The sequence below is a fragment of the Astyanax mexicanus genome, chromosome 1 (assembly GCF_023375975.1).
Source record: "Astyanax mexicanus isolate ESR-SI-001 chromosome 1, AstMex3_surface, whole genome shotgun sequence".
NCBI lineage: Eukaryota > Metazoa > Chordata > Actinopteri > Characiformes > Acestrorhamphidae > Astyanax > Astyanax mexicanus.
Window position 1 is genome coordinate 2,589,461 of NC_064408.1, and position 23,200 is coordinate 2,612,660.

General features: G+C 40.6%; 2 protein-coding genes and 1 long non-coding RNA gene across 5 annotated transcripts in view; 2 read left to right on the plus strand and 1 right to left on the minus strand.

Annotated features, from left to right (window-relative positions):
* rnf167 (ring finger protein 167) overlaps positions 1 to 23,200 on the plus strand; it is a 222,450-nt gene that overhangs the window by 47,514 nt on the left and 151,736 nt on the right. The window lies entirely within an intron of this gene.
* Positions 7,605 to 23,200, plus strand: part of LOC111191401 (voltage-gated potassium channel subunit beta-3) — a 61,070-nt gene continuing 45,474 nt past the window's right edge. The window contains exon 1 of the mRNA XM_049465511.1: positions 7,605 to 8,118. Within this exon, the coding sequence (XP_049321468.1) occupies positions 7,838 to 8,118 (281 nt within the window). The 5' untranslated portion in view covers positions 7,605 to 7,837. The remainder of the gene's footprint in view (positions 8,119 to 23,200) is intronic.
* On the minus strand, positions 12,942 to 14,000 carry LOC125782245 (uncharacterized). Of its 2 annotated transcripts, none has more exons than XR_007424857.1 (4): positions 13,752 to 14,000; positions 13,596 to 13,673; positions 13,330 to 13,462; positions 12,942 to 13,274 (listed from the first exon to the last, which is right to left on the minus strand). It is a non-coding gene; the product is annotated as an uncharacterized LOC125782245 (long non-coding RNA). The 2 variants fall into 2 exon arrangements; XR_007424858.1 differs by having other exon boundaries at positions 12,942 to 13,180; positions 13,236 to 13,462.

Here is a 23,200-nt window from a genome sequence, read left to right on the forward strand (position 1 = left end):
ACTGAGAATGATTATGGATCTACTAGGGATAATTCAATATTAACTAAGAATAATTCAGTATCTACTTAGAATAATTCAGTATCTGCATATAATGATTCAGTATCTGTTGAGAATGATTCAGCTTATACTATAAATGATTCACTATATACAAAGAATGATTCAGTATTTACTGAAAATTATTCAGTGCATACTAAGAATTATTCAGTATCTATGATGATTCATTATCTACTAAGGATGATTCTGTATCCAATATGAATTATTTAGTATTTACTATGAATGACTCTTTATTGATCACGAACTATTCAGTATCCACTATGATTTATTTGGTATCTACTTGGAACGACTCTTAATTTACTAAGAAATCTCAGTATCTACTATGAATTATTTAGTTAAAACTCTGGATCTACTATGAATTACTCAATTTCCAGCATCTACAATTATTTATGTATCTTTATTTAATATCTATTATGAATTGCTCAGAAAGTTCCTTTATTTGTTCTGTATTCATTATGAATTATTCAGTATGTTCTATGAATCACTTAATATCTACTATTATTGAGGATCAATTATACAGTAACTACTGTAGTTTATTAAGTATCTATTCAGGGTTTTTCAGTATCCAGTATGAATTTGTGCTTACTATTGCACTAATGTTGTATACGCTCTGTAGAAAAGTTTAAGAGTAGTTCTACTGTGTGTGTGCGTGTGTGTGTGTGTGTGTGTGAGTGTGTGTGTGTGTGTGTGAGTGTGTGTGTGAGTGTGTGTGCATGTGTGTGTGTGTGCATGTGAGTGTGTGTGTGTGTGTGTGTGTGTGTGTGTGTGTGTGAGTGTGTGTGTGTGTGTGTGAGTGTGTGTGTGAGTGTGTGTGTGTGTGAGTGTGTGTGTGTGTGTGTGTGCTGGATGTGATGAGTTTAATTCTCTAGAGATTAACACATCAGTCACGTCACACTGAAGAGAGCGAGAGAGGACAGAGAGAGAGAGTGAGGGAGGGAGAGGGAGAGAGGGGGGAGATGGAGAGTGATGAGAGAGAGAAAGAGGACGGAGGGAGAAAAAAAGCAATTGAGAAAGAAAGAGAAAGAGAGAATGAAAGAGAGAGATTTAAAGACGAGAGAGAGATTGAGAGATAGAAAGGGAGGAAGAGATAGGAAGAAGAGAGAGAGAGGACAGAGGAAGTGAGGGAGGGAGATAGAGAGTGATGTAGAGAGAAAGAGGACAGAGGGAGAAAGAACAAGCGAGATTGAGATTGTGAGAGAGAGAGAGAGGGAGGGGGGGACAGTAAGAGAAAAAGTTAGAGATATTGAGAGAGAGAGTAAAAAAGAAAGATAGAGATAGGAAGAAGAGAGAGAGGGAGGTAGATGGAGAATGGTGGAGAGAAAAAGAGAATAGATACATAGTGAAATAAATAGAGTGAGAGAGACAGATAGGAAGCACAGGGGACAGAAAGATAAAGAGAGAGAGAAAGAGAGGCAGAGAAATGGAGATGGAGAGAAAGAGGGCAGAGAGAGAGGGAGCGATAGAGACAGAGAGACAGAAAGATAAAGATAGAGACAGAGATAGGAAGAAGAGAGGGAGACAGAAAGAGAGATGGGGAGATGGAGAGTGATGGAGAGAGACAGAGAACAGAGAGAAAAAGAAATAGAGTGAGAGAGATAGTGATAGGAAGAATAGAAGAAGACAGAAAGCGAAAGAGAGATAGAGGGAGGGAGGCAGATGGAGAGAGATTAAGAGAAAGAAGGAGAGAGATATTGAGAGAGAGAGAGAGACAGGAGAAAAGAGAGTGTGAGTGAGAGAAAGATAGAGATAGGAAGAATAGAGGCAGACAGAAACAGATAGAAAGAGAGATCAGAAAATTATGGAGAGAAAAAGAGAACAGAGAGAGAGAGTGTAAGAGAAAAAGATAGAGATAGGAAGAAAAGAGAGAGATTGAGAGAGAGAGTGAAAGAGAAAGATAGAGATAGGAAGAAGAGAGAGAGATTGAGAGAGAGAGTGAAAGAGAGAGACAGAGATAAGAAGAAGAGAGAGGGAGGGGTAAATGGAGAATGATTGAGAGAAAAAGAGAATAGAAAGAGATAGAAAGAGAGAGAGAGAGGCAGAGGAAGGGAGATAGAGCGATAGATAGAAAGAAAAGAGAAAGAGATTGAGAGAGACAGAAACAGAGATAATGACAGAGATAGGAAGAAGAGAGAGAAAGATTGAGAGAGTGACAGAGGGAGAGATGGAGATAAAAAGTAAACAAAAAGAGAAAGAAATATACAGTAAGAGAGAGATCAAGATAGGAAGAATAGAAGGAGAAAAAAGAGATAGAGAGAGGGGGAGATAGAGAGTGATTAAGAGAGAAAGAGGACTGAGAGAGAGAAAAAGAAATAGAGTGACAGAGATAGACATAGGAAGAATAGAAGAAGACAGAAAGATAGAGAAAGAGAGAGAGGAAGGGAGGCAGATGGAGAGTGATGGAGAGAAACAGAGAGAGATTGAGAGAGAGACTGAGAAAAGGAGAGAGTGAAAAAGAGAACAGAGAGAGAGAAAAAGGAAAGAGAGAGAGAGAGAGAGAGAGAAAGAACAAATTGTCCTGTTTTTTTGTACCATCTGTAGATAATCCAGGCAAACCTCTTCCACACTACACTAATGACTTCACTTCCACCACTTTAAGCAACCAGCTGTGTGTGTGTGTGTGTGAGAGAGAGTGTGTGTGTGTGTGTGTGTGTGTGTGTGTGTGTGTGTGTGTGTGTGTGTGTTGGTCCAGGTAGAGGAAGATAAAAGCCTCTCTCTCCCGCGAGACAGATCTGTTTCCTGGGTTTTTGCTGCCAAAGCGAGAGGTTGATTTTTTTTATAAATAATTGAGCTGCAGTTGCGCCGGTTGGCCAGCAGAGGGCCGGACAGCTGTTATAGAGGAAAACCCTGGATCAGCACATATAAATCAACCATTGCATCCCCGTTCAGTCCTGCACTGCACTCTACTCTCCAGTTCTGGACATCTGTGGTCTGAACCTTCAGACTTTAGACAGTTTTGGGACAAATCATGGTCCTGAAAGTCCAGACTAGAGTTCTGACCAAGCTTTATCTGTGTGTTACACTGTATTCTGTATGTTTAGTTTCGGTTTTACACTGTAGTTTAGTGACTTAGTTACTATACAGTAGATACAGAATAACCAGCAATGTAATCTGTTGTACCCGTACTGCTCTGTAATAATCTACAGTTACAGTAGATACAGAATCACCAGCACTGTAATCTGTTGTACCCGTACTGCTCTGTAATTAATCTACAGTTACAGTAGATACAGAATCACCAGCACTGTAATCTGTTGTACCCGTACTGCTCTGTAATTAATCTACAGTTACAGTAGATACAGAATCACCAGCACCGTAATCTGTTGTACCCGTACTGCTCTGTAATTAATCTACAGTTACAGTAGATACAGAATCACCAGCACCGTAATCTGTTGTACCCATACTGCTCTGTAATTAATCTACAGTTACAGTAGATACAGAATCACCAGCACCGTAATCTGTTGTACCAGTACTGCTCTGTAATTAATCTACAGTTACAGTAGATACAGAATCACCAGCACAGTAATCTGTTGTACCCGTACTGCTCTGTAATTAATCTACAGTTACAGTAGATACAGAATCACCAGCACTGTAATCTGTTGTAATCATACTGCTCTGTAATTAATCTACAGTTACAGTAGATACAGAATCACCAGCACCGTAATCTGTTGTACCTGTTCTGCTCTGTAATTAATCTACAGTTACAGTAGAGACAGAATCACCAGCACTGTAATCTGTTGTACCCGTACTGCTCTGTAATTAATCTACAGTTACAGTAGATACATAATCACCAGCACTATAATCTGTTGTACCCATACTGCTCTGTAATTAATCTACAGTTACAGTAGATACAGATTCTATAGATACATCTTAAAATAGATCACTCTGTGTTTAATACATCTATATAATATAAGAGTTTCACATTTTAAACTTAATTACTGAAATAAAGTAACTTTTCAATGATATTCTCATTTTTACAGTTCAGGACCAAAAACTAACCAGTTAAATAAAAAACAAACTAAACTAAAGGTTCAAAATTGTGGGACCAATCGAAGTAGATGTAAAAGCAGCTTCAGACTCTGAACTGGAGCGACAGAATGACGGCAGGTTTTTGTCCTTCAGAGTATTCTATTTTTCCAATATCCGCACGTCCCGGACCTACTTATTATCTGCTACCAATTAGTTCGTAATAATACTTTAATTATGGCTTTAGTAGGACATTCCTTAAAGGCAAATACGCACTCGCACACACACACTCTCTCACCCACCCTGTTCAGGTTAGCCCCGCCTCCCATAATGCACTTCTTATCTCAGATAGTCAATGTTCTCTCCGTAATTCTCTTTAAGCCGATATATAAACATCTTTACGTTAAGAACATCCCTCAGCCCTCCACTCAATCCGCTTACGGGTTTAACACAGACGTCCGCTGTCTCCCAGGTTTATAGGACAGGGACATAACAATACTGCGGATAAAACATCCTGAACAACAGCTCACCCGTCCGCAAGCTGTCCCTGCCACTGTCTCAGCCAATGTCCCTTCCACTGTACCATTCAATGTACTCTCTACTGTACCATTCACTGTCCCCTCCACTGTCCTCTCCACTGTCCCCTCTACTGAACCATTCACTGTCCTCTCCACTGTCCCTTCTACTGTACCATTCATTGTCCTCTCTTCTGTACCATTCATTGTCCTCTCTTCTGTACCATTCACTGTCCTCTCTACTGTACCATTCACTGTCCTCTCTACTGTACCATTCACTGTCCTCTCTACTGTACCATTCACTGTCCTCTCCACTGTACCATTCACTGTTCTCTCTACTGTACCATTCACTGTCCTCTCCACTGTACCATTCACTGTCCTCTCTACTGTACCATTCACTGTCCTCTCCACTGTACCATTCACTGTCCTCTCCACTGTACCATTCACTGTCCTCTCTACTGTACCATTCACTGTCCTCTCTACTGTACCATTCACTGTCCTCTCCACTGTACCATTCACTGTTCTCTCTACTGTACCAGTAACTGTCCTCTCCACTGTCCCATTTACTCTCCATTTACAGCCACGGTACCAGCCACTGTCCCCTCCTTTTTCACAGCCACTGTCCCCTTCACTATTACAGCCACTCCAAACAATAAGAAAAAGGAAAGAAAGAGAAAAGAAAAGAGTGAGAAAACAGTGAGTCAAGACAAGAAAAAGGAAAATGATAAGACAGAAAGAAATAAGGAAAAGGATAAGAAAAGCAGAAAGAACAAGGAAAAAAGAAGGGGTAGAAAGAGATACGAAAAAGCGGGGGTGGAAAAATAGATAAAGATGAATAAGAAATAGAGAGAGAATGAGAAAAAAGAGAAAGAGGAAGAAAGGAATATATATATTAAAGAGAGTGAAAGAAGAACTAAAAGAAAGAAAAGAGAAGTAAATGAAGAGAGAAAGTGAACAATAAGTAATAGAAAGAGAAGAGAGCAGGAGAGTGGAAGAGCAAACAAAAAGGAAACAGAAAAAACAATCATGCAATGGACAAAAAAGGATAGTAGCAGATGGTGAGAAATATTACTAAGAAAAAAGAGAATCAAAGAGAAATATGTAAAAAAAAAGACTAGAGAGAAAGAAAGGAAAGAAATATGGAGACAAGAGAGAAAATGAAGAACAAATGGAGAAATAAAGAGAGGGGAAGAATAAGAAAGAGAGAAATATAGAGAGAGACAAAATGAAAAAAAAAATAGGATTAGTAAAGAGTCATATATAAAGTATAAAGATATTAAATAGAGAGTATGGGCCCCATATTCTGTATATATCTTATGCACTAAAATGTATATATGTAGCATAAATAAGTGTATGTGTGTGTGTGTTCATGTTCATATTCATGTAGAACTTGCTGTAGCCCTGAGGTTTCTGCAGCGAGCCTGAAAAACTGGGCTGTGTGTGTGTGTGTGTGTGTGTGTGTTTATTGAGTAGTGGGCGGGGCTGTTGGATAGGAGAAAGAGTGTATTGGCAGGGCCTTTTTTAATTTTAACGTAATGGTTTTGGACAGAGTGTACTCACACACACACACACATACTGTAGAGAGGACTTTTATTGATCTGTGTGTGTGTGTGCACTCTGTCCATAACCATGCTGAGATTGATGTGACAGTGTAAAAACAGTGTGTGTGTGTGTGTTACCATTTAAAACATTAAATATCAGTAATCACTTCTTTATAATAATACTTATTTTTAATATAAATGTATAATTGATGTTATTATATCACATCATGCAGATGCTCAGCAGATGATGCCTATTTTATCTCTCCAGCTCTCTTCAGTTCTAATTCTGTGTTTTTTGGTTTATTGATGTGTGAATGAGCAGATGAAGACTGAGATGGCAATGTTTTTTCCCCTTACATTACTTTTAATTTTATACTTTAACTAGTTTTGAAAGCAGTATTTTTACAATTTTACTTAAAGAGTAAAAAGCTTATTAAAACCTTACTACCTATACTTCTACCTACAGAGTAAAGAATAGAGATAATATTCACACATTTGCTACATACACTTGACCAAAGCTTACTGATACTAACCGGATGCATATCCATATGTACTGATGCTTCCACCACCATGTTTGACAGACGGATGATCAGTGAGGTGGACTCGGATTGCAAGACAATCAAAACACACCTGTAATCATTTACATACCTGATACCCGAGACAGAACTGCATGGTTTATTTACAGAAAATGAGAAATGCCTGAAATAACAAAAAAATATGCAGAGCTTAAATAATGCAAAGAAAACAAGTTCATATTCATGCATAGCTATATGCTCTGACACTGCCGCCACCATGTTTGACAGACAGATGATCAGTGAGATGGGTTCCTTACGAGTATGTGAGTGTGTGTGTGTGTGTGTGTGTGTGTAAGTGAATGTGCGATGAGTGTGTGTCCATATCACTATCCGTCGTTAATCGCAACCGCCAACCGCCCCCCCCCCCCCCCGCCTCCCAAGCGCTCCCGCCCGCCTGGTGACGTCACCGCGCGGTATCTGCGGGAGTCTCGCGCGCTGTATGGGCGCTGATGGGTCTCGCGCGCTGGAGAGCCGCCGCAGCAGCAGCAACAGCAGCAGCAGAGGCAGCGCGCGACCACAAAGGCGGGAGCAGCGCGAGCGGCAACAACAGCAGCAGCAAAAGCACCGGCAGCGCGAGCTCGGCTCTTCTTTTCTTTTTTTTCTTGCATCAGTGCGCGCGCGCGCCCGTGCATGTGAATGCGTGTTTTGTTGCGGTGTGTCTGCTGCACGCGCCCTGCACGCGGGGCTCCCCCCTCTCCCTGCGGTCCGCTCGCGCGCCCGGTTCCAACGGAGGGATTTCGGTTCATCTCAAGCGCGAGGACTAAAAAAAAATAACCGGTACTCACGCGGAGGGAACATGACACGCGCGCCCGGAGACACGGAGCTGCGGCTGCGGGGCGGCGCGCGGGGCTGCTGACCGGGAACCGGGAACCTTTTTTGAGCACGTGAAGAACCTGACTGAGGAGGAGGATACACGCACACACACACACACATACACACAATTATAGATATAGATATACACACACATATATATAAATATATAAAGAGAGATACACATTCACACACACACACATACTTGCAAATCTACAAAACAGGGACAAGACGACAGACTTCCAGTCCCCCCCAAAAAAGTGGGGACACACACACCGGCCAGGTACAGTACACACCCCGTGTGTGTGTGAGACGCAGAGACGCAGCCGGACACATCCCTCCTCAAGTGTGTGTGTGTGTGTGAGTGTGAGCGGTGGTCAACATGCAGGTGTCGTTCGCCTGCACGGAACACAACCTGAAGAGCCGCAGTGAGGACCGGCTCTGCGGCCTCAGGACCGCCCCGCCACCAGGGGGCAGCAGTGGCTCGGGCGGAGGGGGTTCGGGGGGCGGGTCAGCCTTAGAGCGGGGTGGCCAGTCGGGCAACGGAAGCTACAACACCCAAAGCACAGTCAAGCCCCGAGAGGGGGCGGGGTCACGGCTCGCCGGCCATAGCCACGCCCACATGAAGGAAGCCATCGGTCGCCATAGCAACATGAAGTACAGGTGAGCATGAGGGGGAGGGGCTTGGAGAAGGCTGGGGACAGGTAAGGAGTGTAACGAGTTGCAATGGCATCTCGAATTCGTACTCACCCGAGTGCTGGAGGAAGTGGGAGGAGTAAATGCAAGGTTATGCCCCGCCCATTTTGTATTTGAACGAATGATTGGTGCCCATTTTAAAAAGCAGTTTGGTTAAACTACACGATTCATGTCTTTTCATCATCCACGCTAACAGAAGATAAAAACCCAGATTTAGATGAAAAAAAAAAAATCTCAAAACAAAAAAAATAATTCTCTGGATAATTTGACATAAAAAATACTACATATTTTTTTAGATTTTTAAATTGTGTTTGACTTCTCTATAATTTAAATTATTTTCTAAAAAATGTTGACTTCTTTTATTTTGTAATTTTTTTTCTTAGTCAAATAAATAAGAAAACACTTATTTTGTAAACACTTTATCTTATTTTTTAAATACATTTTCTGAATATTTTTACTTATTTTGTCAAAAGATAACTTGTCAAAAACAACCACAGTTAACTTTTTTTAATTTTTCTAAAATTGTAAATTATTACTTAATTTTTTTTGCTTTTTACCAATTTTGTTTAAATATTATCTACTCAACCCAGCTGAAAAACATTTCTTCCTACACTGGACTATACAGTATTAAACACTATACTGTACGATACTAAACACTTCACTAGACTATACTTCACAGCACTTCAGTATACAGTACTAAATACTTCACTGTACTATATAAATACCAAACTTTACTGTACTATATAATACTAATCTGTGCTATACTAAATACTACACTGGGCAGTACTCTACAGTACCACACAGGACTGTATACGCCCTATATTGGACTTTATTACACAATTCTACACTTTACTTTAGTAAGTACTTTACTGATCAGTACTATACCATATATTACAGTACTATAGGGCTGCACAATATATCGTTTAAGCATCATCATTGCGATGTGCGCATGCACAATAGTCACAAATGTCACTTAAGGCAATTAGATCAGACACGTCATGTTGCGATATTTTGATTTGATGTTTTTGACACAAGAAGTAGATACACAGCAATGTCTCTGTGTCTGTGTGAGTGACAGGCTGCTGCTGCACATGGTTGGGCACGTGCTCGTAAAGCTGTGCACCTTAATCCAGCACAGTTTATCAGTGCAGATATTTCCAGTTACAGCTGAATTCACGCTTTTAATCCCAGAAAAACAAACACTCTTATTTACCTTTTAAAAAGCATTTAAATACTGATTAAAGGGCCGATTACTGTAGATTACTGAGAGCTCGGTGGTGACTCAGCTGCTGATTGGTCCAGACGGAGACAGCACGCAGGTGGGGGCGGGGCTAGTGCCGTCATGTATGCCCTGCATTGATTAATATTGCGATATATATTGTCGAAAAACGAACATTTGCAATGTAAATTTTTTCCAGTATTGTGCAGCCCTACACTGTAATATACTAAAAACTATACTAAAATATACTATTCTAAAAGCAGGACGGGACAGGGCCTGTCTGGACAGGTCTGTGTGTGTGTAGGTATGTATGTGTGCATGTGTGTGTGTGTGTGTGTGTGAGAGACACCTGTTGAAAGCTGCTTTATGGCTGTGTGTGTAATTCTGCACTCTGATGTTTTATGACATCTTTAAAGATTCACGAGGGCCATTGACAACCACTTTAACTCTGAGTGTGTGTGATGAGCAATGAGATACTGGCCTGTGTGTGTGTGTGTGTGTGTGTGTGTGTGTGTGTGCATGCAGAGTTAATAGAGGTTTTTGTAGTGAGCTCTAGAGTAGGCCTCACTCACTACTGCTACAGTGTGTGTGTGTGTGTGTGTGTGTGTGTGTCTGAGTGATCAATGTTAATAGGGTTAGGAACAGTAGCAATGAAGTGTGTACAGTTGTGTATGTGTGTGTGTGTGTGTGTGTGTGTGTGTGTGTGTGTGTGTGTGTGAAAGCGAGTGAGTAAATCCTAATCATATTGTAGATATTCTATATTATATTATTTGTAACATATTATTACACCAGTACTGTTCCTTTAACAGACCAGTTTAAAATATCAAATGTATCAAAATGTATTACGGTACATTTAATACTTAATATTTACATTTCCAGTAAGTTAAATAAACAATAAATTAATAGAAATTCTGAATTGTTTAAATGTATTATTGTTATTTCAGTTTCTTTTAGAGGGTTAATTTATTTATTTATACTCATAACATCTCAATAACAACATGTACTATGGTTATGGATGATAATGTAGATGATGGATGGTGGGTATATACGATGGGTATGGTACAGATGACGGGTATATAGGATGGGTAAGGGTATAGATAAATGGTGGGTATATAGGATAGGTAAGGGTATAGATAATTGGTGGGTATATAGGATGGGTAAGGGTATAGATAATTGGTGGGTATATAGGATGGTAAGGGTATAGATAAATGGTGAGTATATAGGATGGGTAAAGGTATAGATAAATGGTGGGTATATAGGATGGGTAAGGGTGTAGATAAATGGTGGGTATATAGGATGGGTAAAGGTATAGATAAATGGTGGGTATATAGGATGGGTAAGGGTATAGATAATTGGTGGGTATATAGGATGGGTGGTGGGTATAGATGAATGGTGTGGGTGATGAATTGTTGGTATATATGATGGGTTTGGTATAGATGATGGATATAGATGAATGGTGTGAGTAATTGATGGTGATGTGTATATGATGGGTATGGTATAGATGAATGGTAATTGATTGATTAATGGTGGGTATATATAATAGGTGAAGTATAGACAATGGATATAGATGAATGGTGTGATTGATTGATGGTGGGTATATATGATGGGTATGGGTATAGACGATGGGTATAGATGAATGGTGTGATTGATTGGTGGGTATAGACGATGGGTATAGACAGTTGGTGTGGGTGATGGATGGTGGGTATATATGATGGGTGTGGGTATAGACGATGGGTATAGATGAATGGTGTGATTGATTGGTGGGTATAGACGATGGGTATAGACGGTTGGTGTGGGTGATGGATGGTGGGTATATATGATGGGTGTGGGTATAGACAATGGGTATAGATGAATGGTGTGATCAGTTGATGGTGGGTATATATGATGGGTGTGGGTATAGCGGAATGGTGTGATACATTGATGGTGGGGATGTATGATGGGTATGGGTATAGATTATAGTAGTTAATTATTTAATGGTGGGTATATATGATGGGTGTAGGTATAGACGATGGGTATAGATGAATGGTGTGATTAATTGATGGTGGGTATATATGATGGGTGTGGGTATAGACGACTAGTTCTCATGATTTGCCTATTGTCGATTGTGTGTGTGTGTGTGTGTGTGTGTGTGTGCTGTGTCTGCAGGTTTCTCAGGTGTTATATAATACAATACCTGCCGACACACACACTCACTTAATTGGCTGACTGTGTTTATATTATTCCCCTTAAGCTATAGTTTCAAAACACACACACACACACACACACACACACACACACTCATACACACCCTCTGATTGGCTGTGACGGGACTCATGCAGCAGCACAGGGCATAACTCCTGCCATGTCTAACATTTGACCTTTATGTGCTTTTAGTTGTACTGGACAGCACACACACACACACACACACACACACTAATATAACACACACACACACACACACACACACACACACACAGACGGGATGCTCTTCACTGTCAGTGACAATGTCCTATTGGTAAACAAAGGCTATTATTAGAACACAGGCTTTACAGAGTTATCCTTTAAAACCTGTGTGTGTGTGTGTGTGTGTGTGTGTGTGTGTGTGCGTGTGTGTGTGTGTGTGTGCGTGTGTGTGTGTGTGTTTGTGTGTGCATGCGATGATTACGTCCCATTTTCATACCATTACTGTGAACAGCAGCTTAACCACAACTTCCCAAAATGCACCTGTATCTGCATTAGGGCTGATGGAAAAAGATAGAGGGAGGAGAGGAAGAGAGAAAAGAGAATGAGAAAATGAGGGAAGGTAAAAGAAAGAAAGAGAAGAAAGTAAGAATGAGAGAAAAGCAAATGAGAAAGAAAGGTAGAACAGTGAGAGAAGAGAGAATGAGAATGCAAGAGAAGCAATTCAGAAAGGAAAAGAAGAGAGAATGAGAATGTGAGAAGAGAATGAAAAAGAAAGAAAAGAGAGTGTGAATATGAGAGAAGAGAAGGAGACAGAAAGTAAGAAAGAGAATAATAGAAGTGAATGAGAAAGAAAGAAAGAAACAAACAGTGAGAATGCGAGAGAAGCAAATGAGAAAGAAGTTAAAAGAGAATGACAATGTGAGAGAAGAGAAGGAGAAAGAAAGAAAACAGAAGTGAAATTTGAGGGAAGAGAATGAGAAAAAAAGAGAGGAGAGAATGAGAATGTGAGAGAAGAAAATGAGAAAGTAATAAAACAGTGAATTGGAATTTGAGAGAAGAGAATAAGAAAAGAAAGAGAAGAGAGAATGAGAATGTGAGAGAAGCCAATGATAATGAAAAGAGAAGACAGAATGAGAGTGTGAGAGGAGAATGAGAAAAAAAGGAGAGAATGAGAATCTGAGAAGAGAGTAAGAAAAAAGAATGTGAAAAAAGAGAATGAGAATCTGAGAGGAGAGAATGAGAGAAAAAAAGGAGTGTAAATGTGAGAGGAGAGAAGGTGAGGGAAAAGTAAAAAAAGAGAATAAGAGAAGTGAATGAGAAAGAAAGAAAGAAAAGGGATAGTGAGAGTGCGAGAGAAGCAAATGAGAAAAAGTTAAGACACAATTGCATATATAATCATTACTATCATCATCTCATTAAAAAGGCAGCAGAAAGTCCCGGCGTCCCCCTCTGAGGCCACTCCCTCCAGCAGGTCCTGGTGCTCCTCAGGTTCTCCTCTTCCTCCCCCCGACCCGGTATCCCTCCTCCCGGCCGGGTCTATGTCTTCTCCTGCTCTACGTTATATACACTAACCCATTATACTATACTATTCTATACTCCTTATACTACCTTACAATCCCTTATACTACACTATACTCCTTATACTACCTTACAATCCCTACACTATACACTATACTATACTACACTATACTCCTTATACTACCTTACAATCCCTTATACTACACTATACTCCTTATACTACCTTACAATCCCTACACTATACACTATACTATACTACACTATACTCCTTATACTACCTTACAATCCCTTATACTACACTATACTCCTTATACTACCTTACAATCCCTACACTATACACTATACTATACTACACTATACTCCTTATACTACCTTACAATCCCTTATACTACACTATACTCCTTATACTACCTTACAATCCCTACACTATACACTATACTATACTACACTATACTCCTTATACTACATTACAATCCCTTATACTACACTATACTCCTTATACTACCTTACAATCCCTTATACTACGCTATACTCCTCATACTACCTTACAATCCCTTATACTACACTATACTCCTTATACTACCTTACCATCCCTTATACTACACTATACTCCTTATACTACCTTACAATCCCTTATACTACACTATACTCCTTATACTACCTTACAATCCCTTATACTACACTATACTCCTTATACTACCTTATAATCCCTATACTAATTTTACTCTATGACTCTATAATACCCTATACTGCCTCAACTCCCCTATCTGATCCTATACTCTCTATACTACCCTACACTACCCTATACTCTCTATACTAATCTACACTCCTCTATACTCTCTATACTAGTCTACATGATTACTCCCTATACTAACCTATAATACGATACACTCCCCTATACTCATTATACTAATCCACATTGTTACTCTCTATACTCCCTATACTAATCTACAATATTACACTCTACACTCCCCTATATCCTAAAGTCCCCTATACTACCCTATAATAACATACACTCCCCTATACGTCCTGTACTAATTCACACTATTACTCTCTATACTACCATATGCGCCCCCTTATTCTCCCTATACTTCCTATACTAACCTACACTCCTCTATACTCCCTATACTAATCTACAATATTACACTCTACACTCCCCTATATCCTAAAGTCCCCTATACTACCCTATAATAACATACACTCCCCTATACGTCCTGTACTAATTCACACTATTACTCTCTATACTACCATATGCGCCCCCTTATTCTCCCTATACTTCCTATACTAACCTACACTCCTCTATACTCCCTATACTAATCTACATGATTACTCTCTATACTAACCTATACTACGATACACTCCCCTATACTCCTTATACTAATCCACACTGCTACTCTCCACACTCCCTATACTAACCTACACTATTACTCACTCCACTAACCTATACTACCCTACACTTCTCTTTTCTCCCTATACTTCCCTACTACCATGTACTAACCTACACTACCCTATACTCCCTAAACTTCCCTATACTACAGAACTAGAACAGAATTTAGACATACTGTTATATATTATTGCCCTACATTACCATATACTGATGCTACCCTATACACCAATGCTACCCTATACTTTCTTATACTATTATATACTACCCTATACTCCGATGCTAACTTGTACTCCTCATACTACCCTATACACCTGATGCTTTCCTATACTTCTCATACTACCATATACCACCCTATACTCCTTATGCTACCCTATACTCCCAAAGTTACCTTATGCTCCTCATACTGCCGTATATACTACCTTATACTCCTCATACTACCCTATACTCCCGATGCTACCCTATACTCCTCATACTACTGTATACTACCCTATATTCCTGATGCTACCCTATACTTCCAAAGTTACCCTATACTCCTCATACTACCGTATACTACCATATACTCTTCATACTACCCTGTACTCCTCATACTACCCTATGCTACTGATGCTACCCTATACTTCTCATACTACTATATACCACCCTATACTCCACATGCTACCCTATACTTCTCATACTACTATATACCACCCTATACTCCACATGCTACCCTATACTTCTCATTCTACGTACATACTACCCTATACACCTCATACTACCCTATACTCCTCATACTACTGTATATACTACTCTATTTTCCTCTTTCTATCCTATACACTGAAGAGTAACTGTTTATTTTACCTTGAGTGTATTGACAAATATCTTTCAATTATGATTACTCAACTTAGTATCTATAATTACATAATCATTGTGTGAAACCTTGTATTTTATATGCATTAACCAATACTCACATTATATTTGATCATTTTTACTCACAGTGTATTTTACACGTATTTATATAGAAGATTAACCAATAATCACAATATATTCTTTACATATATAGTAAAACATTGTTTGATCAGGCATGTGACTAACACAGACCTTATTATGACAAATTAACCCACACGATACATAAGGCGTTTACTAACACATAGGATCTATTGTATGGCGGTCTAACCACGCGCCACTAACACATTAACATATAACATATGAGATTTATTGTGAGACTTGTGTAGCTCATGCTTGAAGCATTTCGTTCACTGCATGTTTCTGACTAACGGCCATCAATCATCAGCTAGTGCACTCTGTATGAACTAAATTGATACAAAGGAGGCTTCGGGACGAACAGTGCGGCCTTTCTCTCTGTGCGTGCAAAGTTCTTCACCTACCAAAGCGGGAGGACACGCGCACATGAGGGGGGGGGGGGGGGGGCGGCACTGTCTAATTACTGGAACAATATCACACTGTCTGACTGGACCCAGTCAATTCTTAAAACAATACCACACTGTCCGGCTGGATACAGTCAAGGCCAAACACTAGTGGTCTGGTCAGACCTGTGAAACTTGAGCACTAACACGTGAGAATATGCCTACTAACATGAGATGATTTTAGCAACGCCTCATCAGCAGGTTTCACGTCATTTGGGGTATAAACATGGAGTCAGATCAGAGGGGGGTCAGAACTTATACTGGGACGGCTGATAACCGTTTCTTTTGTATGTTCTCCTGGATCCAGTTCTGTGTAATAAATACTTGGTTTGCTTTCAACTTCACTCCACCTGTCGGACTCTCTCTATCAAACGAACACGCAGGGGAGTTGTACCCCGGACGAGAGGTGGGGGTTAACCCACCTTTCATTTTCTTTTCTACAACAATTCCCAATGCTACCCTATACTCCCACAGCTATTCTATACTTCTCATACTACCATATACTACCCTAAACTCCCGATGATACCCTATACTTCTCATACTACCATATACTCCTCATACTACTGTATATACCACTCTATTTTCCTCTTTCTATCCTATACACCCAATGCTACCATATACTCCCACAGCTATTCTATACTTTTCATACTACCATATACTACCCTATACTCCCAATGATACCCTATACTTCTCAAACTACCATATACTACCCTATACTCCTACTACCCTACACCGCCATACATTCTCTATACTATCCTATATTCTATTATACTACACTATACTCTTCTTTGTTGGAGAACAGAACTCGAGCAGGCAGTCCGAGTCTTGGCGAGACCCCAGGCCTCCTGGTTCACTCAGACGAGGCGGAATGCGAAGCAGTCAGAACCCGCGAGCGCAGTTAGACTGACTGTCATTAGCGTTATTGTTGCGACTGTCAGAGTCTGAAAAGAGTCTCTGCGGCGACGGCGGCAGGGAACGCTCCATTATTCCACAACTCAGGAACTCAGGAACGCTAATGTGGAGAAAACAGAAATCACTTTATCCCATTAAATGCTCTTTGTGTGTGTGAGTGTGTGTGTGTGTGTGTGTGTGTGTGTCTTTAGGCGTAGAAATATGTTTGTATGTCTGCATGCTCCCAGAAGTGTGTATGTGTGTGTTTGTGCGTGTGGGCGGGTGAGGGTGCGAGGTGTGTGTGTGAGTGTGTGTGTGTGTGTGTGGGGGGGGTGTTACACATATAATGGCGTGTGTGTGTTTGTGCGTGGGGAAGGTGTGAGGTGCATAATGTGTCAGCAGTCGGTGCAAATGTGTTTTGGTGCGACTGTGAGGAACAGCGAGATGAGGTGTGTGTGTGTGTGCGTGTGTGTGTGTGTGTGTGATCTGTCGATCTTTAAATATGTGAGACACACACTGCAGCGCTGCACACACTATGCTGTTTCCGCCGGCAACCAACCCTGGACGGGCTGTTACCGTGGGCAACCAGCTCCGGCAGTGCTCCTACACACACACACACACACACACACACTCACACGTACCTTTTCAGTAGTGCCACCTTCTACTGCTTTCAAATCACACCTGCTCTCTCTCTCTCTCTCTCTCAGTCTCTCTCTCTCTCTCTCTCTCTCTCTCAGTCTCTCTCTTTCTGTCTCTCTCTCTCAGTCTCTCTCTTTCTGTCTCTCTCTCTTTTTTGTCCATCTCTCATTCCCACGTCACACCACTGATCAGAGAATGAGAGATAGAACTAGAAACTGTACTGTTCCGTATGGATCCTGCATCGCATTTACCCAGGTCTGTCAACTGGGCAAAATGACTATGTGCCCTATTTTACTGATCTATAGGCAAACCATCAACCGTGCATCATGCAGCTTGATTAAGGGCATGTCAGTGTGTCTTTGCTATCGTAACGACGGGAAAAGTACACATTGCTCAGCTCGAAATAAAGTGTAAAAGCATGAACTAATTATCTTAATTAATCATCACTCTAAAAAACTGAGGTACGATATAAGTACTTTCTTGTACTCACACTTTTCAAAATGATACCCTCAAAGATATAATATTTTTCTTAGTGTGATGGGTGTGGTTAATTTTAGGCGTAACGTGAAATAAACCAATCAGAGCGTCTCTTGCTCATCATTCTCTTTAAGAGTAGATCAGGTGAGCTCTGACTTTGGCAGATTGCTATTATAATGGTGCAGCTACCTGGACGTGTCCAACAAACTCTTCTCAGCAGAGGAAACTGAGCTGCTGGTTGATGCTGTGAAGGAGCTCCAGCAGCTCATATTTTATTTACTATTCTGTTTATTGTTGATGTAAAAGTTGGGTTTGTGCTGCACTGTGTTGCCAAGATAGCAATGAACGTCTGACTGTTGACTGTTGTCTGGGTTGTATTCAGTCAGTGGAGCTCCTCTGTTTTCTGTTACCAAGATAAACAAGCAAAACTCCAGAAATGTACCTGAACACACCTCATTTCCAGAACACCACGCCCATCAGTGTAGATATATTCAGAAGATCTGCTGCTGTTTAAACCAGGCAGGAGGAAGGCATTGGTGGGAAGCCTTTTTACGCCCTCTTGTGGCAAGAACCAGTGTCTAATCAGAACATATCTCTAGTCATTTACAAACAGAACTATCTAATTTTGCACCAATATATTAAATACATTTTTCTTAGTTGGACAAAATCATTCTGCAGTCTGTCTGTTGAGTTTGAGATGGGATTTGTTGAGACGTGACAACAGATAAAGGACACAGGGAGCTATTTATAAGTGGCAGTAAAGTGGAAATGTGTTTTCAGTGCTGTGTTAGATGACACTCTGAGTTTAGTACATCTGGATGGACAGATTGTGTCATCATTTTTGAAGATAGCTTGATCTTTTTCTTGTTTCTTGTTATTTGCTGTGATTCCTTTTATCTCTATAGTTAATCTTAATCTAGGCGTTATTATGGTCAGTTAGACCAGAGTGTAAACACGTGGTCCACTTTCACTCCCCACCTGCTGACTGGGATTAGGCCTTGTCCTCTTTTCCGAGAACAGATTTAAAGGAATAGTTTATGGGTCTCAGCCATTCCTGTCCTGGGGGTCGGATTTCCTGCTCATGTACACCTGATTTAGCTCACCTGCTAATCACCAGGGGTAGTTAATCAGCCAAGACATTTAATATAGATAATTGTAGGTAATTCTGAAGTTTTGACCCAATAGCAGCTAGGCTAATATAGCTATCAAGCTAAATGAATGCCTAAAGCTAAAAACCTGCTTTAAATACATTGCAGACATCCCACCTCTCCCTCAATTTACAGGATTCTCCCACATAAATCCCACACTGATATTGATTTTCTGATCCCTTCATATCATATATGATATCTCAGAAATTGGGACAAATTTGGCAGATACCACAGCAACCCTTGCAGATAACATAGCAACCCATACAGATATCACAGCAACCAACACAGATTCGATAGCAACCGATACAGATACTATAGCAATTCATACAGATACCACAGCAACCCATGCAGATACCACAGCAACCGATACAGATATCAAAGCAACTCACACAGATACCATAGCAACCCATACTGATACCACATTTACCAACGCAGATACCACAGTGACCCATGCAGATACCACAGCATCTCATGCAGATAACATAGCAACCCACAAAAATACAACAGCAACCCATAAAGATACCACAGCAACCCATAAAGATACCACAGTGACACGTACAGATACCACAGCAACCCACGCAGATACCACAGCAACCCACTTACATAGATACCACAGCAATGCATACAGATACCACAGCACCCAATACAGATATCAAAGCAACCCATGCAGATACCACAGCAACCCATACAGATATCAAAACAACTCACAGATACCATAGCAACCCATACAGATACCAAAGCAATTCACACAGGTACCATAGCAACTGATACCATAGCAACTTTGGCCCAACGCCACTTTACCAAGTATGATTTTGGAATCAGCCCGAGACGTTTTTGCTATAACTATTCCTTTAATTCCCTACTAATTACTACTGATCCCAGAACAGAATTATTAACACTGATCTCAGAACAGTTATTTCAGGCTACAGTATAAACTCTGCACCCCCTCACCCCCTCCCATCCCACTGCCGGCTGAGTTCAGAGTGACGGAGTGAAGATGACCTTGGGAATGACAGGAAGTTGAGAGAGCGTTGCTGAGAGAGGGAATCTGAACAGTAAAACAGCTGATGGTTCAGTGTGTGCTCGCTGCTCTGAGAGCACTCTGTACTGAATGATTAGCGCAGGAACGCTGATCCAACAACAGCGTTTAAACGTCCTGTTCTCTACAGTTTACTGTACTCAACTCAACACTCAGCTAACGTCCTGATAACTGTGTGAATTCTGAGCTAAAACACTGAATATGGGTTTATGAGCTTTTTTATCTTTTACAGTTAAACATAACCATTCTACCCAACCAACAACCCACCCATTAATTCTAAATTATCCAGTCTCTCCTCACACCCATTCTACCAAATCATTAATTATAAAACCAATCATTTTACCCATTGATTCTGTCTACCCGCCTAATCATTCAACCCAACCATCAATTGATTCTACCTGCCCAGTCATTCTACCAACATCCCTTTCTACCCAACCACCCATTGATTCTGCTCGCCCAATCATTCTACCCAACCACCCATTCAACCCAACCATCCACTGATTCTGTCTACCCGCCCAGTCATTGTACCCAGCATCCCATTCTCACCAACCACCCATTGATTCTATTTTCCTGCCCAATCATTCTACCCAACAACCAGTTGATACTATATACCCACCTAATCATTCTACCCAACAGCCCAATATACCCAACCACCTATCGATTCTGTTTACCCGTCCAATCATTGTACCCAGCATCCCATTCTCCCCAACCACCCATTGATTCTATCTACCCACCCAATCATTCTACCCAACTACCCATTTTACACAACCATCCATTGATTCTACCTTCCCAATCATTTAAACATAACATCTAATTTTACGAAACCATGCATTAATTCTGTCAAACCGCCCAGTCATTCTACCCAATATGCCATTCTACCCAACTGCTCATTGATTTTATATACACCCATTGATCCTATTTACCTGCCCAATCATTATACCCTACAACCAATTCTACCCAAAAACTCATTGATTCTCTCTACCTGCCCAATCATTCAACCCAACTACCTATTGATTCTATCGACCCACCCATGCATTCTACCCAACAACCTATACTACCCAACTACCCATACTACCCAACCGCCTATTGATTCTACCCGCCCAATCATTCTACCCAACATCTCATTCTACCCAATCACCCATTAATTCTATCTACCCGCTGAATTATTTTACCCAACATCCTATTGATTTTATCTACCCGCCCAATCATTCTACCCAATTACCCTTTCTACCCAACCACCCATTGATTCTATCTACCCGCCCCAATCATTCTACCCAATTACCCTTTCTACCCAACCACCCATTGATTCTATCTACCCGCCCAATCATTCTACCAACCATCAATTGATTCTGTTTAACCTACCAATCATTCTCCCCAACAACCAATTCTACCCAACCACACATTGATTCTACCTGCCATGTCATTCTACACAATATCCCATTCTACCCAACCACTCATTTTACCAAACACCCACCAACCTATTATACCGAACACCCATTCTACCCAACCACCCACCAATACATTATATCTATCCACATATTCTGTTTGTACATTTATCCATCCACCTACTCATTTAACCCAAACATTCACCAACCCATTCTAACCAAACCACCCATTCTACCCAACTAACAACTCATCCATCCATTCATTCTAAATGACCTATTCTATCCTTACATCCATTCCACCCAATCATTAATTATAAAACAAAAAAAATATAAGTTTACTCAAACATATACATATAAATAGTAAAAATTTGAGAAACTAAATATATTAAATTAGTATTTTATTTATTTCCTTTGAAGCTGTATATAGTAAAAACTGTTTTTTCAGTATGTCATAATGTATAGTGTAAAATATTCTCTCTAAAAGTGTGAAATTCTTAGTTACGACCGTCACATACTACAGTGGAGTAATATGGAGGGTTTTGTTGTGGTTCTTCCATGCTGTAATATTATTATGTAAAAGCATAATTATGTTTAAATAGCTCTCACACACACACACACACACACAGAGCTGAATTAAGGTCCTGAACTGATCTTTAAAGCTGTAAAGACGTGGTATAGATTGTAAGTAGAGGCTCAGCTGTCAGTCGCTCGTGTCAATCAATGAGGAATCAGGTGTGATTAGTGACGCTGAAGCTCCGCCCCCGTGTGTTCAGGTCTCAGATGTGCTGTTTGCGGTAATGATTTTCGGGTATTAAACGCAGGGAGAGGAGTCTGTGCTCGGACAGGACCGGAGCGCAGGCTGTAACTCAGTAAACACGCTTCAGATATTTCAGATATTGGACTGTGTGGAGCTGCTGCTGCCGCAGAGCGCCGGGGGGGAGGATGACGAGGCTGGATGCCTCAGTGTGTGGCCTGTGAGCGCAGGCATCTCTGTGCTGCTGCTGCTGCTGCGTGTTCAGAAATGAAAATAGCATGTGATCAGTTCAGTTCCAGCGTGCAGTTCCCCCCCTCCATCCGTTTACATTCATATATCAGCATATCAGCACCGTCAAAACATCCAAAAATATATTCATTCCCTTCCTTCTTCATTTTATTTCTGTGCATCTAACACCATTTGAAAATGCCAGCTGTCCTTTACGCTGTGTGAACTTTACATGGTGAATAGACTAACAGAATTTATATTGTGTAATAATGTGTGCATGGAGCATGGAGAGAGATGTAGAGGTTCCTAATGCTCCTCCTGTGATAATCCATCCCATAATAACTCCAATATTCTCTATAGATCTGGAGATGCAGAAGCAGCTGGACATGGTTTAGTATCAGCAGCGTCTTCAAGACTTCAGAGATCCTGACATGATCAGTATGCAGCGTGTGGACGAGTATCGTCCTGCTGAAATAGAGTATTAATTCATTTTAAATAGATGGTGTTTGATAAATTAGGCTGGTATTTGTAAGTGATATTGTTCATTAGGTAAAGACAGTGTTTGTTGTTGAATGGTGGTGTTCAGTAAATTAAGGTGGTATATGCTGAGTAAATGTGGTGTTTGTTGGTGAATTATTGTGTTCAATAAGTAAAGGTGGTGTTTGTGGGTGAATAATGGTGTTTGATCAATTAGGTTGGTGTTTGTTGGTGAATAATGGTGTTTGATAAATTGGGGTGGTATTTGTTGGTGAATTATTGTGTTTAATAAGTTAAGGCAGTGTTTGTTGGTAAATTATT